The sequence below is a fragment of the Panthera onca genome, chromosome A1 (assembly GCF_046562875.1).
Source record: "Panthera onca isolate mPanOnc1 chromosome A1, mPanOnc1 haplotype 2, whole genome shotgun sequence".
Classification (NCBI taxonomy): Eukaryota; Metazoa; Chordata; class Mammalia; order Carnivora; family Felidae; genus Panthera; species Panthera onca.
In genome coordinates, this window is record NC_138339.1 from 239,911,109 (window position 1) to 239,934,663 (window position 23,555).

The following is a 23,555-nucleotide window of genomic DNA, read 5'->3' on the forward strand; positions in this document are numbered from 1 at the left end:
CATCCAAAGTTGCTAGGATAATCCACCTAAGGATAAAATATTTTTCTCACTTTGAATTGCAAATAACATCTTTACGGTAGCAAGCTTTTCATTTTTTGTGTCTTTGAGTGGCGGACTTAATTTACAAGATTCATTTAAATTAACTCTGAGGTTAACTAAAGAATGATCTATGATCCAGAGGATCCATTTGGAGAGGTACATCGGATCTTTGAGTGGGCACAGTGATTTATTAGTTTAGTTTAGTAGATGCATCCTGTGTACCGGGACTTTACTAAGCATTAAGAATACAAAACAGTCGAGCGTGGCATTAAAATATAGCTGACTGTTTTGGAAGATCTCGGCTTTATTCAACGTTGGGGCAGCATTCCATTTGGCAAATAGAAAGGAGATCCGAAGAAATGCAGAAAGAAGCTTCTCAAGGCAGAAAGGAGGTGGGGCATGAAGTCATAAACGAAAGGATTATTTCAGAAAAATTCACTGTCCTTTGAGGGAAGGCTGGGGTCTATCAGACTACCTCACTAGTACAGCTAGGAAATTCCAGACTCCTGGTTAAGATTATATTCCTAGAAGAGGCTGAGACTGCAGTTAGGTTGGGTATGGACTCTTGGTTTGCTGATGTGGGGCTTGGCACAGATAACTGCGTTTTGGGCCTGTCATCTCATTCTTAACGGTCTCTCTGCCTGCCACAGATTCAGTCTAAAAAGGAAGACACAACAATTCTAATAATTGGATATCTTTTTTAAAATAAGTTTTTAGACAAATATTGTAAACAAATAACATTTGTTAATGAGAGCTCATTTTTTCAGAAGAATTTCAGTTAAAACGCACAGAAGAAAAGATAGAGGATCACAATATTTCATGAAAATGATTCAAGCAACAAAACCATGGGGTGAAAGATTGATGACGAACTGGCTACCAAAGTATCTCTTCACAGATTATTTGTTGGGTGTAGGGGAAACACAGCTTCACATTGGAAAACCCACTGATCCATATTAGCATTACTAAAAGTAAAAGAACCAAACCATATGGCTCCTGTTGACAAAAAGATTGATCCTTAATCTATTCAGGACCTTAGATCAAATTTCCAGTTTACAAGAAATATGGGGAAAGAAAAAGTGGAAACAATCAAATCCAGAATGTGGGACATCCTTTAGGACGACTGACCTTGTTTCTTCAACAAGTCAATAGCAAAAGAAGAGGCAAGAGAAGACTGTTCTAAATATATAAAAATTTGGCAAAATATTTTAAATGATGGGATTTATATTGATTATACTATTTTTCTGCTTTTATATATTTTTGAAATAAAAATTTATGTTCACTGTAAAAAATTTTTAATTCAAAAGTATGTAACAGAAATAAAGTTCCTACTCCTCAGATGTAACCAGTTTAGAGTATGACAGATTTTTACCTCATACATGTATAAACACCCATTTATATAATTTTGAAATGTGCTCTCTTCCACATTGTTCTGCAACTGTAATATGTACATGCATATATAACATATGCATGTGTGTGCGTCCATATGTAAGACGAATTTCCAGATGTAGAATTCCTATTAATAAAAGTTATAGGTCAAGGAGGGTACTGATTGAAATTTGGATTAATATTGTGAGCACTGGGTGTTGTATGTAAGCGATGAATCACGGGAATCTACCCCCAAAACCAAGAGCACACTGTATACGCTGTTAGCCAACTTGACAATAAATTATATTAAAAAAAAAAAGTTTAAGTAGATTATTCAAGTTTACCTAAGTAGTAAATCCTTCAGTATATGTATATCATTAGGAAACAATACCAAGTAGTCATTGTACACAATGATAAGCACATTTGTTTAAAAAGGAATATGTTGAAAGAGAACTGCAGCCCTGAGTTCTCGTGGAGAACTCTGTCTCTCCTGGAGAGACAGAACTTCTCAACGTGGCTGACAAGGCCCTCCCTGGCCTGGACCCAACCTTGCTCCAACCACAGCTCACCCCACTCCCCTCCCTTTATCTGCTCCAGCCACACTTGCCTCCTGGTCAGGCTAACCTGCTCATCCCCCAGGATCTTTGTACATGCTGTTCCTTTTGCCTAGAATGCTTTTCTCTCCCCTCTTACCTGACATATCCACTCCCATTTATCACTTCCTCAAGAAAGTCTTCCCTGATCACTCACTACAGCTGTAACTGTGCATGCATTAGACCACTGATTTTTTATATTGTCTGCTCCCACTGTAGTCTAAGCTCCAGGGGGCAGAAGCCATACCTGATTCTTCTCTCTGTTGTATCCCCCACACCTAGCACAGGGTCTGTCAGAGAGTGAGTACCCAATAAATATTGAATGAATGAATGAGGAGTTTCAACAGCAATCACCATATGCAAACATTAACTAATTAAATGTTCAGGTGGTCTCACTAATTTGAGGGATCCCAGAGCTAATTGGTGATCCAGAGAGCACTTTGGGAGATCCAAATTAAGGCAAAAAATAAATTTGGATTAATATTGCAAAATTTTAGGGGTGCCTGGGTGGCTTAGTTAAGCTCTGACTTCAGCTCAGGTCATGATCTCACGGTTCATGGGTTTGATCCCCGCATCAGGCTCTGTGCTGACAGCTCAGAGCTTGGTGGCCGCTTTGGATTCTGTGTCTTCCTCTCTCTCAGTCCCTCCCCCGCTCATTCTCTCTCTCTCCCTCTCTCTCTCTCTTTCTCTCTCTCTCTCAAAAATAAATAAACATTAAAAAAATTTTTAAAAATATTGCAAAATTTTGTTTTGCCAGGTACACGTTTTCATTAACAACACAAGGGAGTCTGTTAACCTTCATACACTCTGCTACCAGGTATCATTCTTTTATTCCTTAATCTAATAAAACAAAAGAGTTTATCTTCTATGATTATGTCAAGCAGCAAGGCCAACGGCAAGATCTGATTGATATAGCCAGTAAAGATACAACAAGCCACTTTAGATTTAGATGATTTGTTACTTATATAAACAGCAAGAGGAAGATAGTCAAAGATGCCAGCTCCCCTTGGTTCTTGCCCCACACCCGAAAAGGAGCTAGATAACTAAGTGGGTTGTGGGACACATCAATGCTGAGGAGCCAAGTCTAGATGCAGCTATAAGGATTTTTAGTCTGTAGCTGTATCTGAGCCTTATGCCTTGTCAGGACTGGGAGGGGATAAAAAACGGTCTCATGTCTGCCTCCCAGAGAGATAGGCAGGTGGGAGAAGGCCTCGTGGTAGCACCTCACAAGCTTCCTTGCTATCCGTTGGGTATCAAAGAGTTCTGCCAAGACTCAGTTATAGCTGTGGTTCGAGTCCAGGGAGTTAGGAGGGGTCATACATTAGGATTTGGGGAGTCACTCAAGATGAAGGCAGGACTGCCAATAGAAAGGGAAATCCTGAACCATATGTAAATGTGTTGAGGTACTGAACATTTGGTGAATGACAGCAAGGAGGACAGATTGGAGGACAGCCAGAGACTGAACCTCAAAGAAACCGAAGTTTTTGCATAAAGGTAGAGAGGTAACGGCCTGGAAATGGTAGCGTAGGGGAAGATGGAAAGACCTTACAACCTTCATAAAAAATAACTCAGAATGGATCATAGACCATAACATAAAATTCAAAGTTTATAAAACTTCTACCAGATAACATAGGAAGAAATCTACATGACTGTAGGATTTTAGATGCAATACCAAAAGCAAGATCCATGAAAGAATCGCACGAGACACCTAGTTTCTCTGAGTGACAAAAAATGTATCAAGAGATCTACAGACTGGGATGCAGGGAGTATGCATACCGAGGGCAAAGGTCTAGATACTCAGGGCCTGGAAACAGGCTGGCATGTCAGCAACACTGACATCAGCCAAAGGCCTTGTTTCTCCCCAGCTTACTCAGCCTAGCTGGCCAGATTCTATACCAGACTCCTTAAAGGGGAGAAGGAAATAGGCTCCAGGACCAGCCAGGTGTATCTCTTATTACTTTAAGCATTTAAACACAAAAAATCTGTAATATTGTAATATTTATTTGGTTATCACTTGTTAGTTCATTAAAATAATCAGTTCTGTTTCTGTTTAAAGTGAGTGCTACATTGAATAAAATCTGAGTTAAACTTCATTATAGGTATCTATTGATATCTGATTATTTTACACATAGAAGCATGAATAATGTTTAAAATACAACTTAAGTTGATTCAGCCTTGATTGTAATTAAGAACTCTGTGAAGAGGAGAAGTGGTGTCTATGGTTTGGATCCCCAATAGCTGCTTAGTTGCAGAGTCCCAGTCTTGACCCAATTCAAGCCGTTGGCAGATAGATGGATATTGTCCTTCAGTTCTTCTTACCCACTCACTTGCTTTCTTTATTTCTTCAAAAGCCCAGGGAATATTTCTAGATTAAAAATAAATGTTTCCATCAATTTCAGAATATAATTACATACGAAATATAACGCGGTACGAAATGCAGCACATTAGATCTGACAAAATAATTCTGTCAAAAATTAAGATATTTAATCAAAGCAATTCTAACATTTTATGAAAGTTCTATCTACCAGACTGACATGGTGCTTTTAACTTATTCAATACATTTTTTAATGTTTATTCTTTTTTTTTTTTTTTTAATGTTTATTCATTTTTGAGAGACAGAGAGCAAGCAGGGGTGGGACAGAGAGAGAGGGAGACACAGAATCCAAAGCAGGCTCCAGGCTCTGAGCTGTCAGCACAAGGCCCAAACTGAGGCCCGAACTCACAAACCGTGAGATCATGACCTGAGCTGAAGTCTGACCTTAACCGACTGAGCCACCCAGGTGCTCCTTATTCAATACATTTTTAAGTATATTATACCCATCACTTTCCAGCTTCCAAATGCTTCACAGACTTCCTGGCTGCCTCCAGGACAATTCAAACTTCCTCCAGCCTATGTGTATTTGTCTTTTTTTGTCCCTTTTCATTTTTCTTGATCTAAATCCATCCATTCTTCAAGCAGAAACTCAATACTATTTTACAAACCAGGCTTCTATTTCTCTCGCCTTTTTACTGTACCAGGAATTCTCAATTTGATTAGTTAGCCATTTTCCTAGGTATTTTCCTAAGACCCATGAAACTGTCATATTTAATTATCATACAAACCAGGAACAACGTACTACTAAATTGTGCATTACATAAAAACTTCAAGTTTGTGTCCATAAAATGCTGTCGAATATTCAAGAATGTCAAATATTCAAGTCTATTCAAGAATCAGAAAAATTCTGAGATTTTTTTCATTAGTATTAGCTACTTCCTCATTTGTTTTGTCACCTGCTAGAATTCATTAGCAAACGATTCGTAACATATACTAAAGTTAAAAAAAATTCTATGGGCAGGGGGACTAAAAATTTGGAAAATTCTCCATCTTCCTGATTTTTTTCCCTGTGAACTGGGAAAGAGCCATTAGTATAGTGGGTGGCTAAGAGCTAGTTTCAAAGCCTGACTCTGAAATCACACAATGTTGGCTATGTGATATGGTGCAGCTTTCATTCAACACTGAAAGCCTCAGTTTCCTCAATTATGATAATAATATGAGATCCTAGGGGGTTTGTTGTGGGGATTAACAAAACACATGGCTCAACAGTCCCTGGCCCAGAGTAGGTAATTAATAAATGTTAGCTGAATATCATGATGACATGAACATATAAATGGCAAGCACGATCAAACAGATTTGTTTGCCAGTAATCATCAGTCTACTTATAGTTACTAACTACTGAAAGCAACAAAACTAGTTTTATTTATTAAAAAAAATTTTTTTAATGTTTATTCATCTTTTTGAGAGAGAGAGACACACACACACACACACACACAGAGCACGAGTGGGGGAGGAGCAGAGAGAGGGGGAGACACAGAATCTGAAGCAGGCTCCACGCCCTGAGCTGTCAGCACAGAGCCCAACGCAGGGCTCAAACTCAAGAAACCTGAGCCTAAGTCAGATGTTTAGCCAACTGAGTCACCCAGGTGCCCCAAAACTAGTTTTAAATATTCTCACTAATTCAAGTGGCCTGCCTTTAATCCAGCTGGCCTGTAAACTTGACTGACTATCCCGCTAGCATGGATGTTAAATAAACATTATAAAAACTCCCAAAAAACAGGTTTGATTATTTATTTTAATTTCATCTGTAAATATGTATCTCTAAGAGACAAGAACTTTTTCTTACACATGACATTAAAATAGCTATAAATAATTCTTTAATATCACAAAACATTCAGGTACTGTTTAAATCTCCTTAATTGTCTGTCTCTCTTTTAAAAAAAGGTGTTGTTGTTTTTTTTTTTTTTAACATTTATTCATTTTTTTTTTTTTTTTTTTTCAACGTTTTTTATTTATTTTTGGGACAGAGAGAGACAGAGCATGAACGGGGGAGGGGCAGAGAGAGAGAGGGAGACACAGAATCGGAAACAGGCTCCAGGCTCCGAGCCATCAGCCCAGAGCCTGACGCGGGGCTCGAACTCACGGACCGCGAGATCGTGACCTGGCTGAAGTCGGACGCTTAACCGACTGCGCCACCCAGGCGCCCCAACATTTATTCATTTTTGAGAGACAGAGAGAGACAGAGTGCTAGCAGGGGAAGGGCAGAGCGAGAGGGAGACACAGAATCTAAAGCAGGCTCCAGGTCTGAGCTGGCAGCACAGAGCCCAACACAAGGCTTGAACTCAGGAACTGCAAGATCATGACCTGAGCCGAAGTCAGATGCTTAACTGACTGCATCACCCAGGCACCCCTCTTTCTCTCTTTTTAAAATAATATGGGTTTTGTTCAAATCAGGATCCAAACAAGGTCTCACATTGCCTTTGGGGCATGTGTCCTGTAACTTACAGCTTCCACCCCTTGCCTTTTTTCTTTTGCCATTTATTTCCTCACACTCCAGACGCTGCTGATTGCAGTCCATGGTATAATTTAACATGTTTAATACCTCTTCCCTGGTACATGGACTTTATTATGCAAAATATCTACATAGTTTCAAAGTCAAAAAGGTAAAACAAGATATAGTAGGAAGAACATAGCGTGTCTCCTCCCCCTTTCCTTATAGATAGTATTTTTATAAATTTTGCTAGTTTTCCCACTTATCTTGCCTTTCTAAAAAGGCATAAACAAATTATATATGTATGTATGTGTGTTATGTGCATATATGTATATTCTGTGTATATACACACACATACGGGGTGACCATTTGCATGGGGTATGGACGAAGTTTTGGGAAGAAAGGAAAGTATTCACATGGAGGCTCAAGGCCTCTTGTGGTGCCCGAGGTCAGCCCAAGGGCTAGAAGCCAGGGTCCCAGAACTGGCTCTCTCCACTCTGTCACATTATGGCATAAAACTACCAAGTGGTCACAGAATTCTAAATTTAAACCCAGTCTTCATGAAGTTGTATTTACCAAGGCAGGACTTTAAAACATATTTTATTTGACAGTTTGCTAGTTTCATTTATAATTTTTAAATACTTATACAGATGGTATGTGGGTTTCCATCTATATTCTTGTGCCAGGCCTGCAACTTTTGGGAACAGGACTGGTCCTAACAATCATTTTGCAGATTTTCCAAAAGCACATTTAATCAATATACCATAGTGAAAAGAACACTAAACCAGGAGCCATAGATCTGAGCTCCAGTATAAGCTACACTCAACTCTCTGAGCCCTGGTTTTTCCTGGAACCCAAGAGGCAAAAACACTGTGTCTGCCCTGCCAATGACAGAATAGTGCAGGCAAGATACTCCCTGTGAATAAATTCTCTTTGTTCTTACAATTCCATGTAGCTTCTTGTAAAATTTAGTCAAGAAATGGTTAGAAATATAAATGAGTTACTTAATGCGATAATTAAAGTCACCTGGAAATGGAAGCATCATCCAACTTCATCAGTGATTTGAAGACTATTCCCTTTTGTTCCAACTTGGTACGAAGAAACTGCAGTACCAGAAATGTGGCGATCAGGTCCAGGAGACGCTCGCTTCCTTTTATACCTGAAAGTGGAAAACTCTTTTGTATCTGTTGTAAATTCTGCATCTCAAACCGTGCCCATTTATGAAAGCGCTATGAAATGATACATTAGCAAACCATAAACTGTAGTACATTAGCAGATCATAAATTAGCCTGCTATGTAAGTAACAAAAGAGGATGAATGAAACAAGCACCATAGCACCCTGACCATTGTTAGGAAGCAGTTATAGCCACAGCTCCAATCCTTTGCCATCTTTAATAACCAGAGATGCATGAAGTTGGTGAAAGAAATTCAGTTCTTAGGCTCCTGCTACAAATACCTCAGAGGAGTAAACTAAATATACAACAGATGAACAATTGATATGGCTGGCTAAGTCGGTATATCACATTATTTCTAGTGATTAGTACCACTGAAATAAATTTCTAGGCCTAAGATGGAGCCACTACTGCCCGGGGTGTCATGACAGTGAACCAAAGCTTTTATGTCCCTGTAAAAACTCCCCTTGATCAGAAACAAAAAAGGTATATCCAGTCAGCCAATCCCCCAACACCAAGCCAACCTGGATGCGATACTCACTACCCTGTTCCTTGACTTTTCTGAATAAGGCCAGAAAGGCAACCCTAGCCAATCAATATAAGCCGAGTACTTCTTCCTTCCTTCTTCCCACTTGCCTCTTTCTATAAAAGCTTGCAGCCCAGTCCTCTTACTTTGTAGTTCTCTGGACTCTTGAGGGTAGAGAGTACCGCTTCAGGAAATGTAAAATAAACATTTTTTAGATCATCCAAATTATTCTGATTATTTTAACACTATTACAGGTAACGAGTGTTATTTACCCAAACCAAGAAATTTTACTATAAAATACAATTGAAGGGGCGCCTGGGTGGCGCAGTCGGCTAAGCGTCCGACTTCAGCCAGGTCACGATCTCGCGGTCCGTGAGTTCGAGCCCCGCGTGGGGCTCTGGGCTGATGGCTCGGAGCCTGGAGCCTGTTTCCGATTCTGTGTCTCCCTCTCTCTCTGCCCCTCCCCCGTTCATGCTCTGTCTCTCTCTGTCCCAAAAATAAATAAAAAACGTTGAAAAAAAAATTATAAAATACAATTGAAAATGAATGTTTTTATATAGTGAGCCAGAAAATAAGAACCCATTTTAATTTTCTAAATGCAAATCATGTATTTGAAATCACTTGATACAAAAATTAGACTTCAAGTATTGTTATTTTTTCAATCTCACATTTCATGAAACTAAACTTTTTTTTTTAATGTTTATTTATTTTTGACACAGAGAGAGAGACAGAGACAGAGCATGAGTGGGGGAGGGGCAGAGAGAGAGGGAGACACAGAATCCGAAGCAGGCTCCAGGTTCTGAGCTGTCAGCACAAAGCCCGATGCGGGGCTCAAACTCATGAACCATGAGATCATGACCTGAGCCAAAGTCAGCTGCTTAACCAACTGAGCCACCCAGTCCCTGTTTATTTTTGAAAGAGAAGAAGAGTGAGCAGGGGAGGGGCAGAGAGAGGGAGACACAGAATCCAAAGCAGGCTCCAGGCTCTGAGCTGTCAGCACAGAGCCAGATGTGGGGATCGAACCCTGAGATCGTGACCTGAGCTGAAGTCAGACGTTTAACTGACTGAGCTACTCAGGCTCCCCTATTTTGAATTTTTAGAGGAACCTCCATACTGTTTTCCAGAGGGGCTGCACCAGTTTGCATTCCCAACAACAGTGCAAAAGGGTTCCCCTTTCTCTGCATCCTTACCCACATCTATTGTTTCTTGGGTTGTTAAATTTTAGGCATTCTGACAGGTGTGAGGTGGTATCTCATTGTGGTTTTGATTTGTATTTCCCCGATGATGAGTGATGTTGAACATCTTTTCATGTGTCTGTTAGCCATCTGGATGTCTTCTTTGAAAAAGTGTCTCTTCATGTCTTCTGCCCATTTCTTCACTGGATTATTTGTTTTCTGGGTGCTGAGTTTGGTAAGTTCTTTATAATTTTGGACACTAACCCTTTATCCAATATGTCATTTGCAAATATCTTCTCCCGTTCTGTTGGTTGCCTTCTCCCATTCTGTTGTTAGTTTTGTTGATTGTTTCCGTCGCTGTGCATTAGGTTTTTATTTTGATGAGGTCCCAATAGTTCATCTTTGCTTTTATTTCCCTTGCTTCCAGAGACATATCAAGTAGGAAATTGCTGTACCCAAGGTCAAAGATGTGCTGCCTGTTTTCTCCTGTAGGATTTTGATGGTTTCCTGTCTCACACTTAAGTCTTTCATCCATTTTGAGTTTATTTCTGTGTATGGTGTAAGAAAGCGTTCCAGTTTCATTCCTCTACATGTCACTGTCCCATTTTCCCAGCACCATTTGCTGGAGAGACTGTCTCTTTTCCATTGGGTACTCTTTCCTGCTTTGTCAAAGATTAGTTGGCCATATATTTGTTGGTCCATTTCTGGGTTCTCTATTCTATTCCAGTGTTCTATGTATCTGTTTTTGTGCCAGTACAATACTATCTTGATAATTACAGCTTTATAATACAGCTTAAAGCCCAGAATTGTTATGCTTCCCGCTTTGGTTTTCTTTTTCAACATAACTTTGGTTATTCAGGGTCTTTTGTGGTTCCATAAAAATTTTAGGATTGTTTGTTCTAGCTTTGAGGAGAATGCCTGTGCAATTTTGATTGGGATTGCACTGAATGTGTAGATTGCTTTGGGTAGTATTGACATTTTAACAATATTTGTTCTTCCAATCCATGAGAATGGAATGCTTTTCCATTTCTTTTTGTCTTCAATTTTTTTCTTAATTTATTTTTTTGATTTACATTCAAGATAGTTATCATATAGTGCAACAATGATTTCAGAAGTAGATTCCGTAATGCCCCTTGCCCATTTAGCCCATCCCCACTCCCACAATCCTTCCAGTAACCCTCTGTTCTCTATACTTAAGAGTCTCTTATGTTTTGTCCCCCTCGTTTTTATATTAGTTTTGCTTCCCTTTCCTTATGTTCATCTGTTTTGTCTCTTAAAGTCCTCATATGAGTGAAGTCATATGATATTTGTCTTTCTCTGACTAATTTTGCTTAGCGTAATACCCTCTAGTTCCATCCACCTAGTTGCAAATGGCAAGATTTCATTCTTTTTGATTCCCAAGTAATACTCCATTGTATACATACCACATCTTCTTTATCCATTCATCCGTCAATGGACATTTGGGTTCTTTTCATACTTTGGCTATTGCTGATAGTGCTGCTATAAACACTGGGGTGCATGTGTTCCTTCTAAACAGCATACCTGTATCCCCTGGATAAATACCTAGTAGTGCGAATGCTGGGTCATAGGGTAGTTCTATTTTTAATTTTTTGAGGAACCTCCATCCTGTTTTCCAGAGTGGCTGCACCACTTTGCATTCCCACCAGCAGTGCAAAAGAGATCCTCTTTCTCCACATCCTCGCCAACATCTGTTGTTGCCAGAGTTGTTAATGTTAGCCATTCTGAGAGGGGTGAGGTGGTATCTCATTGTGGTTTTGATTTGTATTTCCCTGATGATGAGTGATGTTGAGCATTTTTTCATGTGTTGGTTTGCCATCTGGATGTCTTCTTTGGAGAAGTGTCTATTCACCTCTTTTGCCCATTTCTTCACTGGATTATTTGTTTTGGGGGTGTTTTGAGTTTGATAGGTTCTTTATAGATTTTGAATACTAACCCTTAATCTGATATGTCGATTGCAAATATCTTCTCCCATTCCGCCAGTTGCCTTATAGTTTTGCTGATTGTTTCCTTCGCTGTGCAGAAGCTTTTTTTTTTTTATTTAAAAAAAAAAATTTTTTTTAACGTTTTATTTATTTTTGAGACAGAGAGAGACAGAGCATGAACGGGGGAGGGGCAGAGAGAGAGGGAGACACAGAATCGGAAGCAGGCTCCAGGCTCTGAGCCATCAGCCCAGAGCCCGACGCGGGGCTCGAACTCACGGACCGCGAGATCGTGACCTGAGCTGAAGTCGGACACTTAACCGACTGAGCCACCCAGGCGCCCCTGTGCAGAAGCTTTTTATTTTAATGAGGTCCCAATAGCTCACTTTTGCTTTTGTTTCCCTTGCCTCTGGAGACGTGTTGAGTAAGAAGTTGCTGCGGCCCAGACCAAAGAGGTTTTTACCTGCTTTCTCCTCGAGGATTTTGATGGCTTCCTGTCTTACATTTAGGTCTTTCATCCATTTTGAGTTTATTTTTGTGTATGGTGTAAGAAAATGTTCCAGTTTCATTCTTCTGCATGTTGCTGTTCAGTTTTCCCAGTATCACTTGCTGAAGAGACTGTCTTTATTCCATTGGATATTTTTTCCTGCTTTATCAAAGATTAGTTGGCCCTATGTTTGTGGGTCCATTTCTCGGTTTTCTATTCTGTTCTACTGATCGGAGTGTCTGTTTTTATGCCAGTACCATAATGTCTTGATGATTACAGCTTTGTAATGCAGCTTGAAGTGCAATCTTCTTTGATGTTTTTCATAAGCTTTCTATAGTTTTCAGCATACAGATCATTTACCTCTTTGATTAGGTTTATTCCTAGGTATCTTATGGTTTTTGGTGCAATTGTAAATGGGATTGATTCCTTGATATCTTTTTATGCTGCCTCATTATTGATGTATAGAAATGCAACCTATTTCTGCACATTGATTTTATATCCTATGATATTGCTGAATTCACGTATCAGCTCTAGCAGTTTTTTAGTGGAGTCTTTAGGGTTTTCCATGTAGTATCATGTCGTCTGCCAATTTGTATGCCTTTTATTTCTTTTTGTTGACTGATTGCTGAGGCTAGGACTTCCAACACTATATTGAACAACAGGCGTGAGAGTGGACATCGCTTCATTTTCCTGACCCTAGGGGGAAAGCCCTCAGGTTTTCCCCACTGAGGATGATATTAGCTGTGGGCCATTCATATGTGCCTTTTATGATGTAAAGACATGTTCCTTCTGTCCCTACTTTCTTGAGGGTTTTTATTAATAAAGGATGGTGTATTTTGTCAAATGCTTTTTCTGCAACTATTGAAAGGATTATGTTTCTTATCCTTTCTTTTATTAATGTGGTGCATCACGTTGATTGATTTGCAAATATTGGACCAGCCCTACAGCCCGGGAATAAATTCCACTACATCATGGTGGAAGGTTATTTTGATATACTGTTGGATTCAACTTGCTAGTATCTTGTTGAGAATTTTTGCATCCAGGTTTAACAGGGATATTGACCTGTAGTTCTCCTTTTTTGTTGGGTCTTCATCTGCTTTGGAATCAAGGTAATGCTGACTTCATAGAATGAGTTTGGAAGCTTCCCTTCCATTTCTATTTTTTGGAACAGTTTGAGGAGAACAGGTATTAACTCTTCTTTAAATGTCTGGTAGATATCCCCTGGGAAGCCATCTGGCCCAGGAAAATTTTTTTAATGTTTATTTTTGAGAGAGACAGAGCACAAGTTGGGGAGGGGCAGAGAGAGAGGAAGACACAGAATCAGAAGCAGGCTCCAGGCTCTGAGTTATCAGCAGAGAGCCCAATGCGGGGCTTGAACTCACAGACCGTGATCTATTCTGGAGAATGTTCCATGTGCACTTTAGAAGAATGTGTATTCTGTTGCTTTAGGAGGAAATGTTCTGAATATATCTGTTAAGTCCATCTGGTCCAGTATGTCATTCAGAGGCTTTGTTACCATGTTGATTTTCTGTCTAGATGATCTGTCCATTGTTGTAAGTGGAGTATTAAAGTCTCCTACAATAATGGTATTATTATCAATGGGTTTATGTTTGTGATTAATTGATTTATATATCTGGGTTATTCCAAGTCAGGGGCATAAATATTTACAATTGTTAGCTCTTCTTTAAAAAAAATTTTTTTTTTGGAGTTTATTTGTTTTTGAGAGAGAGAGAGAGAGAGAGAGAGAGAGAGAGCGCATGAGTGGGACAGGGGCAGAGAGAGGGGGACACAGAATCCGAAGCAGGCTCCAGGCTCTGAGCTGTCAGCACAGAACCCAACATGGGGCTCGAAACCACGAGCCATGAGATCATGACCTGAGCCAAAGGAAGTTGGATGCTTAACCAACTGAGCCACCCAGGTGCCCCTACAATTGTTAGCTCTTCTTGATGGATAGAGCCCTTAATTATAATATAATGCTCTTCTTCATCTCTGTTTTCAAATCTAGTTTGTCCGATATAAGCATGGCCACTCTAGCTTTCTTTTGCCCTCCAGAAGCATGATAGATGATTCTCCATCCCCTCATTTTCAATCTGTAGGTTTCCTCACGTCTAAAATGAGTCTCTTGTAGGCAGCATATAGATGTATCTTGTTTTTTATCCATTCTGACTCCTTTGTCTTTTGTTTGTGGCATTTAGTCCATTTACATTCAGAGTGATTACTGAAAGATATGAATTTAGTGCCATTGCGTTATCTGTAGATTGCATGTTTCTGGTGATGTTTTCTGGTCCTTTATAGTCGTTGCTGGTTTCCACTCAGACAGTCTCCCTTAGAATTTCTTGCAGGGCTGGTTTAGTGGTCATGAAATCCTTCAGTTTTTGTTTGTCTGGGAAAGCCTTTATCTTTCCTTCTATTCTGAATGACAGGCTTGCTGGATAAAGGCTTCTTGGCTGCATATTTTTCCTATTCAGCATATTGAATATTTCCTGCCACTCCCTTCTGGCCTGCCAAGGTTCAGTGGACAGGTCTGCTACTAACCTTATATGTATACTCTTGTAGGTTAAGGACCTTGTATCTCTAGCTGCTTTCAGAATTTTCTCTTTATCTTTGTATTTTGCAAGTTTCACTATGATATGTCATGGTGTTGACCTGCTATTGTTGATTTTGAAGGGAGTTCTCTGTGCCTGTTGGACTTAGATGCCTGTTTCCTTCCCCAGATTAGGGCAGTTCTCAGCTGTAATTTGTTCAAATAAACCTTGTTCCCCCTTTTCTCTCTCCTTCTTCTTGAACTCCTATGATATGGATATTGTTTCATTTCATGGACTCAGTTCTCTAATTCTCCCCTCGTGATCTAGCAATTTCCTTTCCCTCTTTTTTCCAGCTTCATTATTTTCCACAAATTTATCTTCTATTTCATCTATTCTCTCCTCTGCTTCTTCAATCCTTGCTGTCACTGTATCTAGTTTATTTTGCATCTCAGCTATAGCGTTTTTAAATTCATCCTGACTAGTTCTTGGGTCCTTGATCTCTGCAGCAAGGCTTTCTCTGGTATCTTCTATGCTTTATGCTTTTTTCAAGTCCAGGTATTAGTCTTATGACTGTTGTTTTAAATTCTTGTTCAGATATATTGTTTATATCTGTTCTGAGCAAGTCTTTGGCTGTGAATTCTTCTTGACTCTTCTTTTGGGGAGAATTGTTCCATCTTGTCATGTTGGCTAAGTTTCTGTCTTTTGCGTGTCTGAAAAGCATGTCTTGCAGCTGAGAGTACTACTATACTAAAAAGGGTCATACACTGCCCAAGGCCTGGCACTTCAGTAGGTAAGTGTTTGTTGTGTGCACTCTGCTGTTGATTTTGCCAGACCTCATTTTCTTAATACAGGAAAAAGAATTAAATAAAATTTTAAAATAAAACAACAAAACCAATCCATTATCTCATAAAGAAAATCAGCAGAGACAAAAGAAAATATGGGGACTGTTTAATTTAGTGTGTTCTTTTTTTTAAGCATTACATATAAAATCTTGGGGCGCCTGGGTGGCTCAGTCGGTTAAGCGTCCGACTTCAGCTCAGGTCACGATCTCGCGGTCCGCGAGTTTGAGCCCCGCGTCGGGCTCTGGGCTGATGGCTCGGAGCCTGGAGCCTGCTTCCGATTCTGTGTCTCCCTCTCTCTCTGCCCCTCCCCCGTTCATGCTGTGTCTCTCTGTGTCTCAAAAATAAAACGTTAAAAAAAAAAAATAATAATAAAATCTTAAGCATTACATATAAAAATAGACTAATTTTTAAATGACATTAATAACAAGCAACATGTATCTCTATTAAAAACATCATAAATAATAAAATTATAAAATGCCTAAATAGTATTATCAGAGTCACTTAGAAAATAAATTAAGAGGGGGAAGGAAAGATAAAAGAGAAACAAAGAAGAGGATAAAAGGGAAAGATTGGTAGAGAGATATAAAGCCAAATCAGAGAAAAAAATCAAACATCTCGCAACTATACCAGAGGAAAAAAGGCTGAAAAACACACATACAGAAAAATAACATGAGTAATATGGAGATATAAAAATTAGTATAGAGAAAACCCATAGGAAAGGTATATCATAATGTAGTACATTATACTACACTCACAATCATTCAGATGTAGTTACCATCTGTCTCCTCCATTCATTTACTGAGATTTTATCTATTTATTTATTTAATTTATTTTTATTTAGATCCACGTTTTAGTTAACACATAGTGTAATAATGATTTCAGGGATAGAATTTAATGATTCATCACTTACATATAACACCCAGTGCCCTCGTTAATGCTCACCTCCCATTTTGCCCATCTCCCCACAATACCCCACCAGCAACCCTGTTTGTTTTTTGTATTTAAGAGTCTCTTATGGGGCGCCTGGGTGGCTCAGTCGGTTGAGCGTCTGACTTCGGCTCAGGTCACGATCTCCCGGTCCCTGAGTTCGAGCCCCGCGTCAGGCTCTGGGCTGATGGCTCAGAGCCTGGAGCCTGCTTCCGATTCTGTGTCTCCCTCTCTCTCTGCCCCTCCCCCATTCATGCTCTGTCTCTCTCTGTCTCAAAAATAAATAAACGTTAAAAAAAAATTAAAAAAAAAGAGTCTCTTATGGTTTGCCTCCCTCTCTGTTTTTATTTTATTTTTGCTTCCCTTCCTCTAAGTTCATCTGTTTTGTATCTTAAATTCCACATATGAGTGAAATCATACAATATTTGTGTTTCTCTGACTTATTTTGCTTAGCATAACACACACTCTAGTTGCATCTGCATTGTTGCAAATGGTAAGATTTTATTCTTTCTGATTTCCAAGTAATATTCCATTGTACATGTATACCACATCTTCTTTATCCATTCATCAGTTGATGGACATTTGGGCTCTTTCAATACTTTGTTTACTGAGATTTTATAGCATGATTTGGATCTTCTCAAATGCTTTTTCTGAATCTACTGGTATAATCATGTAATTTTTTTGTTTTTAGTTTGTTGATGTAATGGATCACATTGATAGATTTTCTAATGTTGAACCAGCCATGTGTACTTGTGATAAATCCCACTTGGTCATGTATATTGTTCTTTTTACACTTTTTTGGATTCAACTTGCTAATATTTTATTGAGGATTTTTGCATCTATGTTCCTGAGAGATATTGGTTTGTAGTTTTCTTCTCTAGTAATGTCTTTGTCTAGTTTTGGCATTAGCGTAATGCTGCCCTTAGAATGAATTAGAATGAACAGAATAAATTAGGAATTATTCCCTCTGCTTCTATAGTTTGAAAGACACCATAAAGACTTGGTATAATTAGTTCCTTAAATGTTGGTAGAATTCACCAGTGAACTCATCTGGGCCTGGTGCTTTCTGTTTTGGAAGGTTATTAATTATTGATTCAATTTATTTTATAGATACAGGTCTATTCCTATTTTCCATTTCTTCTTGAGTGACTTTGGCAGATACTGCCTTTCAAGGAATAAGACCATTTTATCTAGATTATCAAATTTGTAGGCATGGTTATTCACAGCATTGAATATATAGATCACTTTGGGGAGAACTGACATCTTCTTGTTTTGAGAGAAATTTTTTTCCACTTAGTTAGATCTTTTAAGAATCCTTTCAATAATGTTTTGTAGTTTTCATTTGAGAAATCTTGCATATCTTTTAAAAAATTTATTGTTAGGTATTTGATATTTTTAATACCACTATAAACAGTATTTTAAAATTGCTTTTCTGGAGAACTTGGGTGGCTCAGTTGGTTAAGCATCCAACTTTGGGTCAGGTCATGATCTTGCAGTTCACATGGGTTTGAGCCCCGCATCAGGCTCTGTGCTAACAGCTCGGAGCCTGGAGCCTGCTTCAAATTCTGTATCTCCCTCTCTCTTTGCTCCTCCCCTGCTCATGCTCTGTCTCTGTCTCTTTCTCAAAAATAAATAAACATTAGAAAAATTTTTTTAATTGCATTTTCCCATGATTTGTGGCTAGCAAATGGAATAATGGAATTAAAATTGATTTTTGTATTTTGATCTTCTATTCTTTGACCCTGAATCAGCTTTTGTTTGTCTTTTGTTAATTTCCTTATTTCCTTAATTTCATTTTTTTCCTTTTTTTTCAGGCTTTTTGTTTGTTAATATGAATACATACATATACATGCATACATTGTATTTCCTTGTGCTTAGTGTTCTTTTCTTTTAACTGACGTATAGTTGACATACAATGTTATGTTAGTTTCAGGTGAATAACAGTGACTCAATAATTGTACACATTATACTACACTGACAATCATTCAGATGTAGTTACCATCTGTCATTATACACTGTTATTACAGTGTTATTGACTATATTCCATATGCTGTACTTTTCTTTTTTTTTTTAATGTCTACTTATTTTGAGAGAGAGAGAGAGAGAGAAAGAGAGAGAGAGAGAGAGAGAGAGAGAGAGAGAGAGAGAGAGAGAGAGAAAGTGCACAAGCAGGGGAGGGGCAGAGAGAGAGAGGGAGAGAGAGAACCTCAAGCAGGCTCTGTGATGCAGCACTCCATCTTAGGAACCGTGAGATCCTGACCTAAGCCAAAATCAAGAGATGGATGCTTAACTGACTGAGTCAGCCAGGCGCCCCCTATGTTGTACTTTCATCTCCATCACTATTTACGTATAACTAGTAGTTTGTACCTCTTAATTCTCTTCACCCATTTTGCCCATCTGCCCTCCCCCAACTCTTTTCCCTCTAGCAACTGCCAGTTTGTTCTCTGTCTTTATGATTATGGAAACAAAGTTTCCTTTATTTTTAAAGGATCTTTTCTGCTGGATATAGAGTTCTTAGTCTATAGGTGTTTTTCTTTTAGCACTTTAAAGATATAATTCCATTTTCTGGGGCACCTGGGTGGCTCAGTCGGTTAAGCGTCTGACTTTGGCTCAGGTCATGATCTCGTGGTCCATGAGTTCAAGCCCCACATCAGGCTCTGTGCTGACAACTCAGAGCCTGGAGCCTGCTTTAGATTCTGTGTGTGTGTGTGTCTCTCTCTGCCCTTTCCCCACTTGCACCCTGTCTCTCTCTATCTCAAAAAATGAATAAATGTAAAGATACAGTTCCATTTTCTTGTAGCTTCCATTATTTCTGATGTGAAGTAATATAAAATTCTTATCGATATTCTCTGGACTCCAATGTGTCTTTTTTCCTGTCTGCTTTAAGATTTATCTGTGGTTTTCAGCAGTTTGATTCTGGTCTACTCAAATGCAATTCTAATTGTATTTATTCTGCCTGAAGTTATACTGAATTTCTTGGATCTATAAGTTGATGTCTTTCAACAATTTTATTTTATTTATTTTATTAAAAAAAAATTTTTTTTTTAACGTTTATTTATTTTTGAGACAGAGAGAGACAGAGCATGAACGGGGGAGGGGCAGAGAGAGAGGGAAACACAGAATCGGAAGCAGGCTCCAGGCTCTGAGCCATCAGCCCAGAGCCCGACGTGGGGCTCGAACTCACAGACCGCGAGATCGTGACCTGAGCTGAAGTCGGACGCTTAACTGACTGCGCCACCCAGGCGCCCTGTCTTTCAACAATTTTAGAAAAAATTCAGTTATTATTTATTCAAACATTTTTCTATCTACTTTCATTCCTTCTGAGACCCCAATTACACAAGTGTAAAACCTTTTGATACCATTTCACATGTCCTGGATTCTCTTCTTTACCTCGTTCTATTTTTTTTTCTATGCTTCAGTTTGGATAATTTTTATTACCACATTATATTATTATAATTTAAGTTACCTGATACTTTTTTCTGTTTTGTTCATTCTGCAGTTAAGCCCATCCAATGACCTTTCCATTGAAGATAATTTTATTTTCCAGTTCTAGAATTTTCATTTGATTCTTAGAGTGTCCATCTATTTGCTGAGATTCTCCCATTTGTTCACCCATTATTTTCTGGTAAACCTTTACTGTATTTATAATAGCAGTTTTAAAATCCTTATCTGCTAATTCCAACATCTGGGGCACCTGGAGGTCATCATCAATAGGCTATTTCCCCCTAGATTATAAGTCATATTTTCCTGCTTCTTTGTATGTTATTAAATTTTCATTCTATACTGTACATTGAAGGTTGTGGAGCCCCTGAAGTATGTTATCTTATTCAAAAGAGTGTTGAGTTATGTTCTGGTGTATCCTGTGAAAGCTTTGTTTTAGGCTTTGTTAAGGGGCCAATTTTGTTTTTTCCCTGATTTATGGTCCTTTTTACCCTTTTTGGGTTTTAGTAGAAAACTTGAGATGTTTACAAGTTATTTTTTTGTTGTTAAAATTTTTTTTTAATGCTTATTTATTTTTGAGAGAGAGCGCACACACGTGAGTCGGGGAGGGGCAGAGAGAGGGAGACACAGAATCCAAAGCAGGCTCCAGGCTCTGAGCTGTCAGCACAGAGCCCAACACAAGGCTTGAACTCAGGAACCACAAGATCATGACCTGAGCCAAAGTGGGATGCTTAACCGACTGAGCCACGCAGGCACCCCAAGATGTTTGTCAATTCTAATTTGGTATAATTCAAACACCAAACTCTGTCTCCCCAACACCTGGCAGCAGCTGGAATCTCTGCTCTTTTTCTCTCCAGCTGTTGCTTTTTTTCTGGATTCCTTGAAGTCACGTGTATGTACAGGTTAGGGGAGAGCCAACAATCTGAGGGAATCTGTATGCAGATTTCAGAGCTCTGGGCTCTGTGGCTCCTTCCTTTTTAGGAGTTTCACTCTTATTTTCCAGCCACTCTGGCAGCCTTGAATTCTGACTCCTATGTCATTATCCCATTAAGACTTTCCATTTCAGTTCTAACCTCTCATGTGCCTCATGAACTGAGAAGTACCTTTGGGTGAATAGTTGGGTAAATGTAGAACTCACCTCATTTTCTTCCTTTTTTCAGGGATTTTGATCCTTCTAGTTTCTGCCTGTTTTTTTTTTTATTGCATTCCAGGCCTTAAAAGAGTGGTTTTAAAATACTTTATCTGAGCTTACTAAATATTTTTTTAAGATTTTTTTAAATCTTTGTTTTTTTTAAAATGTTTTTTAACTTTATTTTTTATTTTTTTAAAATTTACATCCAAATTAGCATATAGTGAAGCAATGATTTCAGGAGTAGATTCCTTAATGCCCCTTACCCTTTTAGCCCATCCCCTCTCCCACAACCCCTCCAATAACCCTCAGTTTGTTCTCTATATTTATGAGTCTCTTCTGTTTTGTCCCCCTCCCTGTTTTTATATTATTTTTGTTTCCCTTCCCTTACGTTCATCTGTTTTGTCTCTTAAAGTCCTCATATGAGTGAAGTCATATGATTTTTGTCTTTCTCTGACTGACTAATTTCACTTAGTATAATACCCTCCAGTTCCTTCCACGTAGTTGCAAATGACAAGATTTCATTCTTTTTGATTGCCGGGTAATACTCCATTGTATATATATACCACATCTTCTTTATCCATTCATCCATCGATGGACATTTGGGCTCTTTCCATACTTTGGCTATTGTTGATAGTGCTGCTATAAACATGGGGGTGCATGTGTCCCTTCGAAACAGCACACCTGTATCCTGTGGATAAATGCCTAGTAGTGCAATTGCTAGGTTGTAGGGTAGTTCTATTTTTAGTTTTTTGAGGAACCTCCATACTGTTTTCCAGAGTGGCTGCACCAGCTTGCATTGCCACCAACAATGCAAAAGAGATCCTCTTTCTCTGCATCCTCGCCAATATATGTTGTTGCCTGAGTTGTCCATGTTAGCCATTCTGAGAAGGGTGAGGTGGTATCTCATTGTGGTTTCGATTTGTATTTCCCTGATGATGAGTGATGTTGAGCATTTTTTCATGTGTTGGTTTGCCATCTGGATGTCTTCTTTGGAGAAGTGTCTATTCACCTCTTTTGCCCATTTCTTCACTGGATTATTTGTTTTTTGGGTGTTGAGTTTGATAAGTTCTTTGTAGATTTTGGATACTAACCCTTTATCTGATTTTACTTTGATGAGGTCCCAATGAGCTTACTAAATCTTACTGGTGAGAGATTTAGTCAGATTCAAGCTCCTTTATCATTCCAGGAAGTAGAATTCTCCTCATGCAAATTTTCACCTTTCCTTTTTGGTGTAGTGCAAGTCAAACAAACAAAGACCTGCTAACTCTGGAATAAGCCTGGAGTATGAAAACCCTGACTTTTTTGAGGGGATGGCAGGGTAGTTAGACACTGCTGTTCAATGAATACTGACTACTGTTTAATAATGTGTTTTTATTTAAAAAAATGTCTTAACCTAAGACTAGCATTTGACCTTCAAACCACTTGCTTAACCATCCCCTTCATTATCATGACAAGAAACAGGTCCACAGAGATTGAACTTGCTCTGGCAAAGACTGACTAGACACTTATCAAAGCTGTTTTCTCTTCCTGGACACCAAGCTAAAGTGTATTTCCCAGCCCTCTTGTATCTGGGAGGGGCTCTGTGACTAGTTCCTGCCCCAGTTTGTCTTTCTCTTACTATCTACCAGGTAGGTGATGCCAGAGCAGTATTTTCTTCTTTCCTTTTCACTAGAGTAATTTTAAAGACATTTTTGATAATGGTAGAGCCACAATATGGAAGGAGCCTGGGTCTGTAAATGAAAACTTGGAGTGGAATTTTCCTGCTGACTACTATTTGACTGTGATATGTGCAAGAAAATAATCTTTGTGTTAAGCTACTGAAAGTTTGGATTTTTTAAAACAGAAGTTATTGTTACTTATGCTAATTAACTTACACAGGTAATACCCTAATTAGTGGTAAAGATATGACTAGAAACTGGTCCTCTTGTTTCATTTGATGGTTAACAAATATAATTCCACTCATATGTAACTTACATAATTATCATATTAGTATACTAGTTTACAACAAAATTTACAACAGTTAAGAGCATGCCATTTAATTAATAGAAAAATGGTGACTTACCTAGAGATCTAATGCCTTTTTGTTCAAGAAAGCTGTTTAAAATATTTGTATTAAGGTTTAAAATAAATCCCAGTTCTGATGTAAGTTTCCAGAAGCCATCCTATGAAATAAAAAAGCAAATTTAAGCCACATTGTTGAAATTTAATCACATACATAAGAATTTATGTAATAAATAATGTTTCCAATTATTTAAATTCAGTTTATTAAGACATTTCTAAAATTTGTATTATAAAAAATTTTTGTTATCATTTTTATTATTTTTAAAATCAAAGTTCTTCAGGGGTGCCTGGGTGGCTCAGTCAGTTAAGCGACTGACTTTGGCTCAGGTCATAATCTCACAGTTCATGGGGTTGAGCCCTGTGCTGACAGCTCCAAGAAGGGAGACTGCTTTGGATTCTGTGTCTCCCTCTCTCTCTGCCCCTTCCCTGCTCTGTCTGTCTTTGTCTCTCAACAATAAATAAAATATTAAAAAATGAAAAAAAAAAGTTTAAGTCAAAGTTCTTCATACACTAGTGACATAGTAT

At 38.6% G+C, this 23,555-nt stretch overlaps 1 protein-coding gene across 3 annotated transcripts in view; it reads right to left on the bottom strand.

Annotated features, from left to right (window-relative positions):
- Nucleotides 1–2,808: 2,808 nt before the first annotated feature.
- PARP4 (poly(ADP-ribose) polymerase family member 4) overlaps nt 2,809–23,555 on the bottom strand; it is a 114,952-nt gene continuing 94,205 nt past the window's right edge. For all 3 annotated transcript variants that reach the window (XM_078449598.2, XM_078449539.2, XM_078449559.2), the window contains 3 exons: nt 23,032–23,131; nt 7,829–7,961; nt 2,809–4,362 (listed from right to left, as the gene is read on the bottom strand). In XM_078449598.2, the coding sequence (XP_078305724.2) occupies nt 4,167–4,362; nt 7,829–7,961; nt 23,032–23,131 (429 nt within the window). In that variant the 3' untranslated portion in view covers nt 2,809–4,166. The remainder of the gene's footprint in view (nt 4,363–7,828; nt 7,962–23,031; nt 23,132–23,555) is intronic.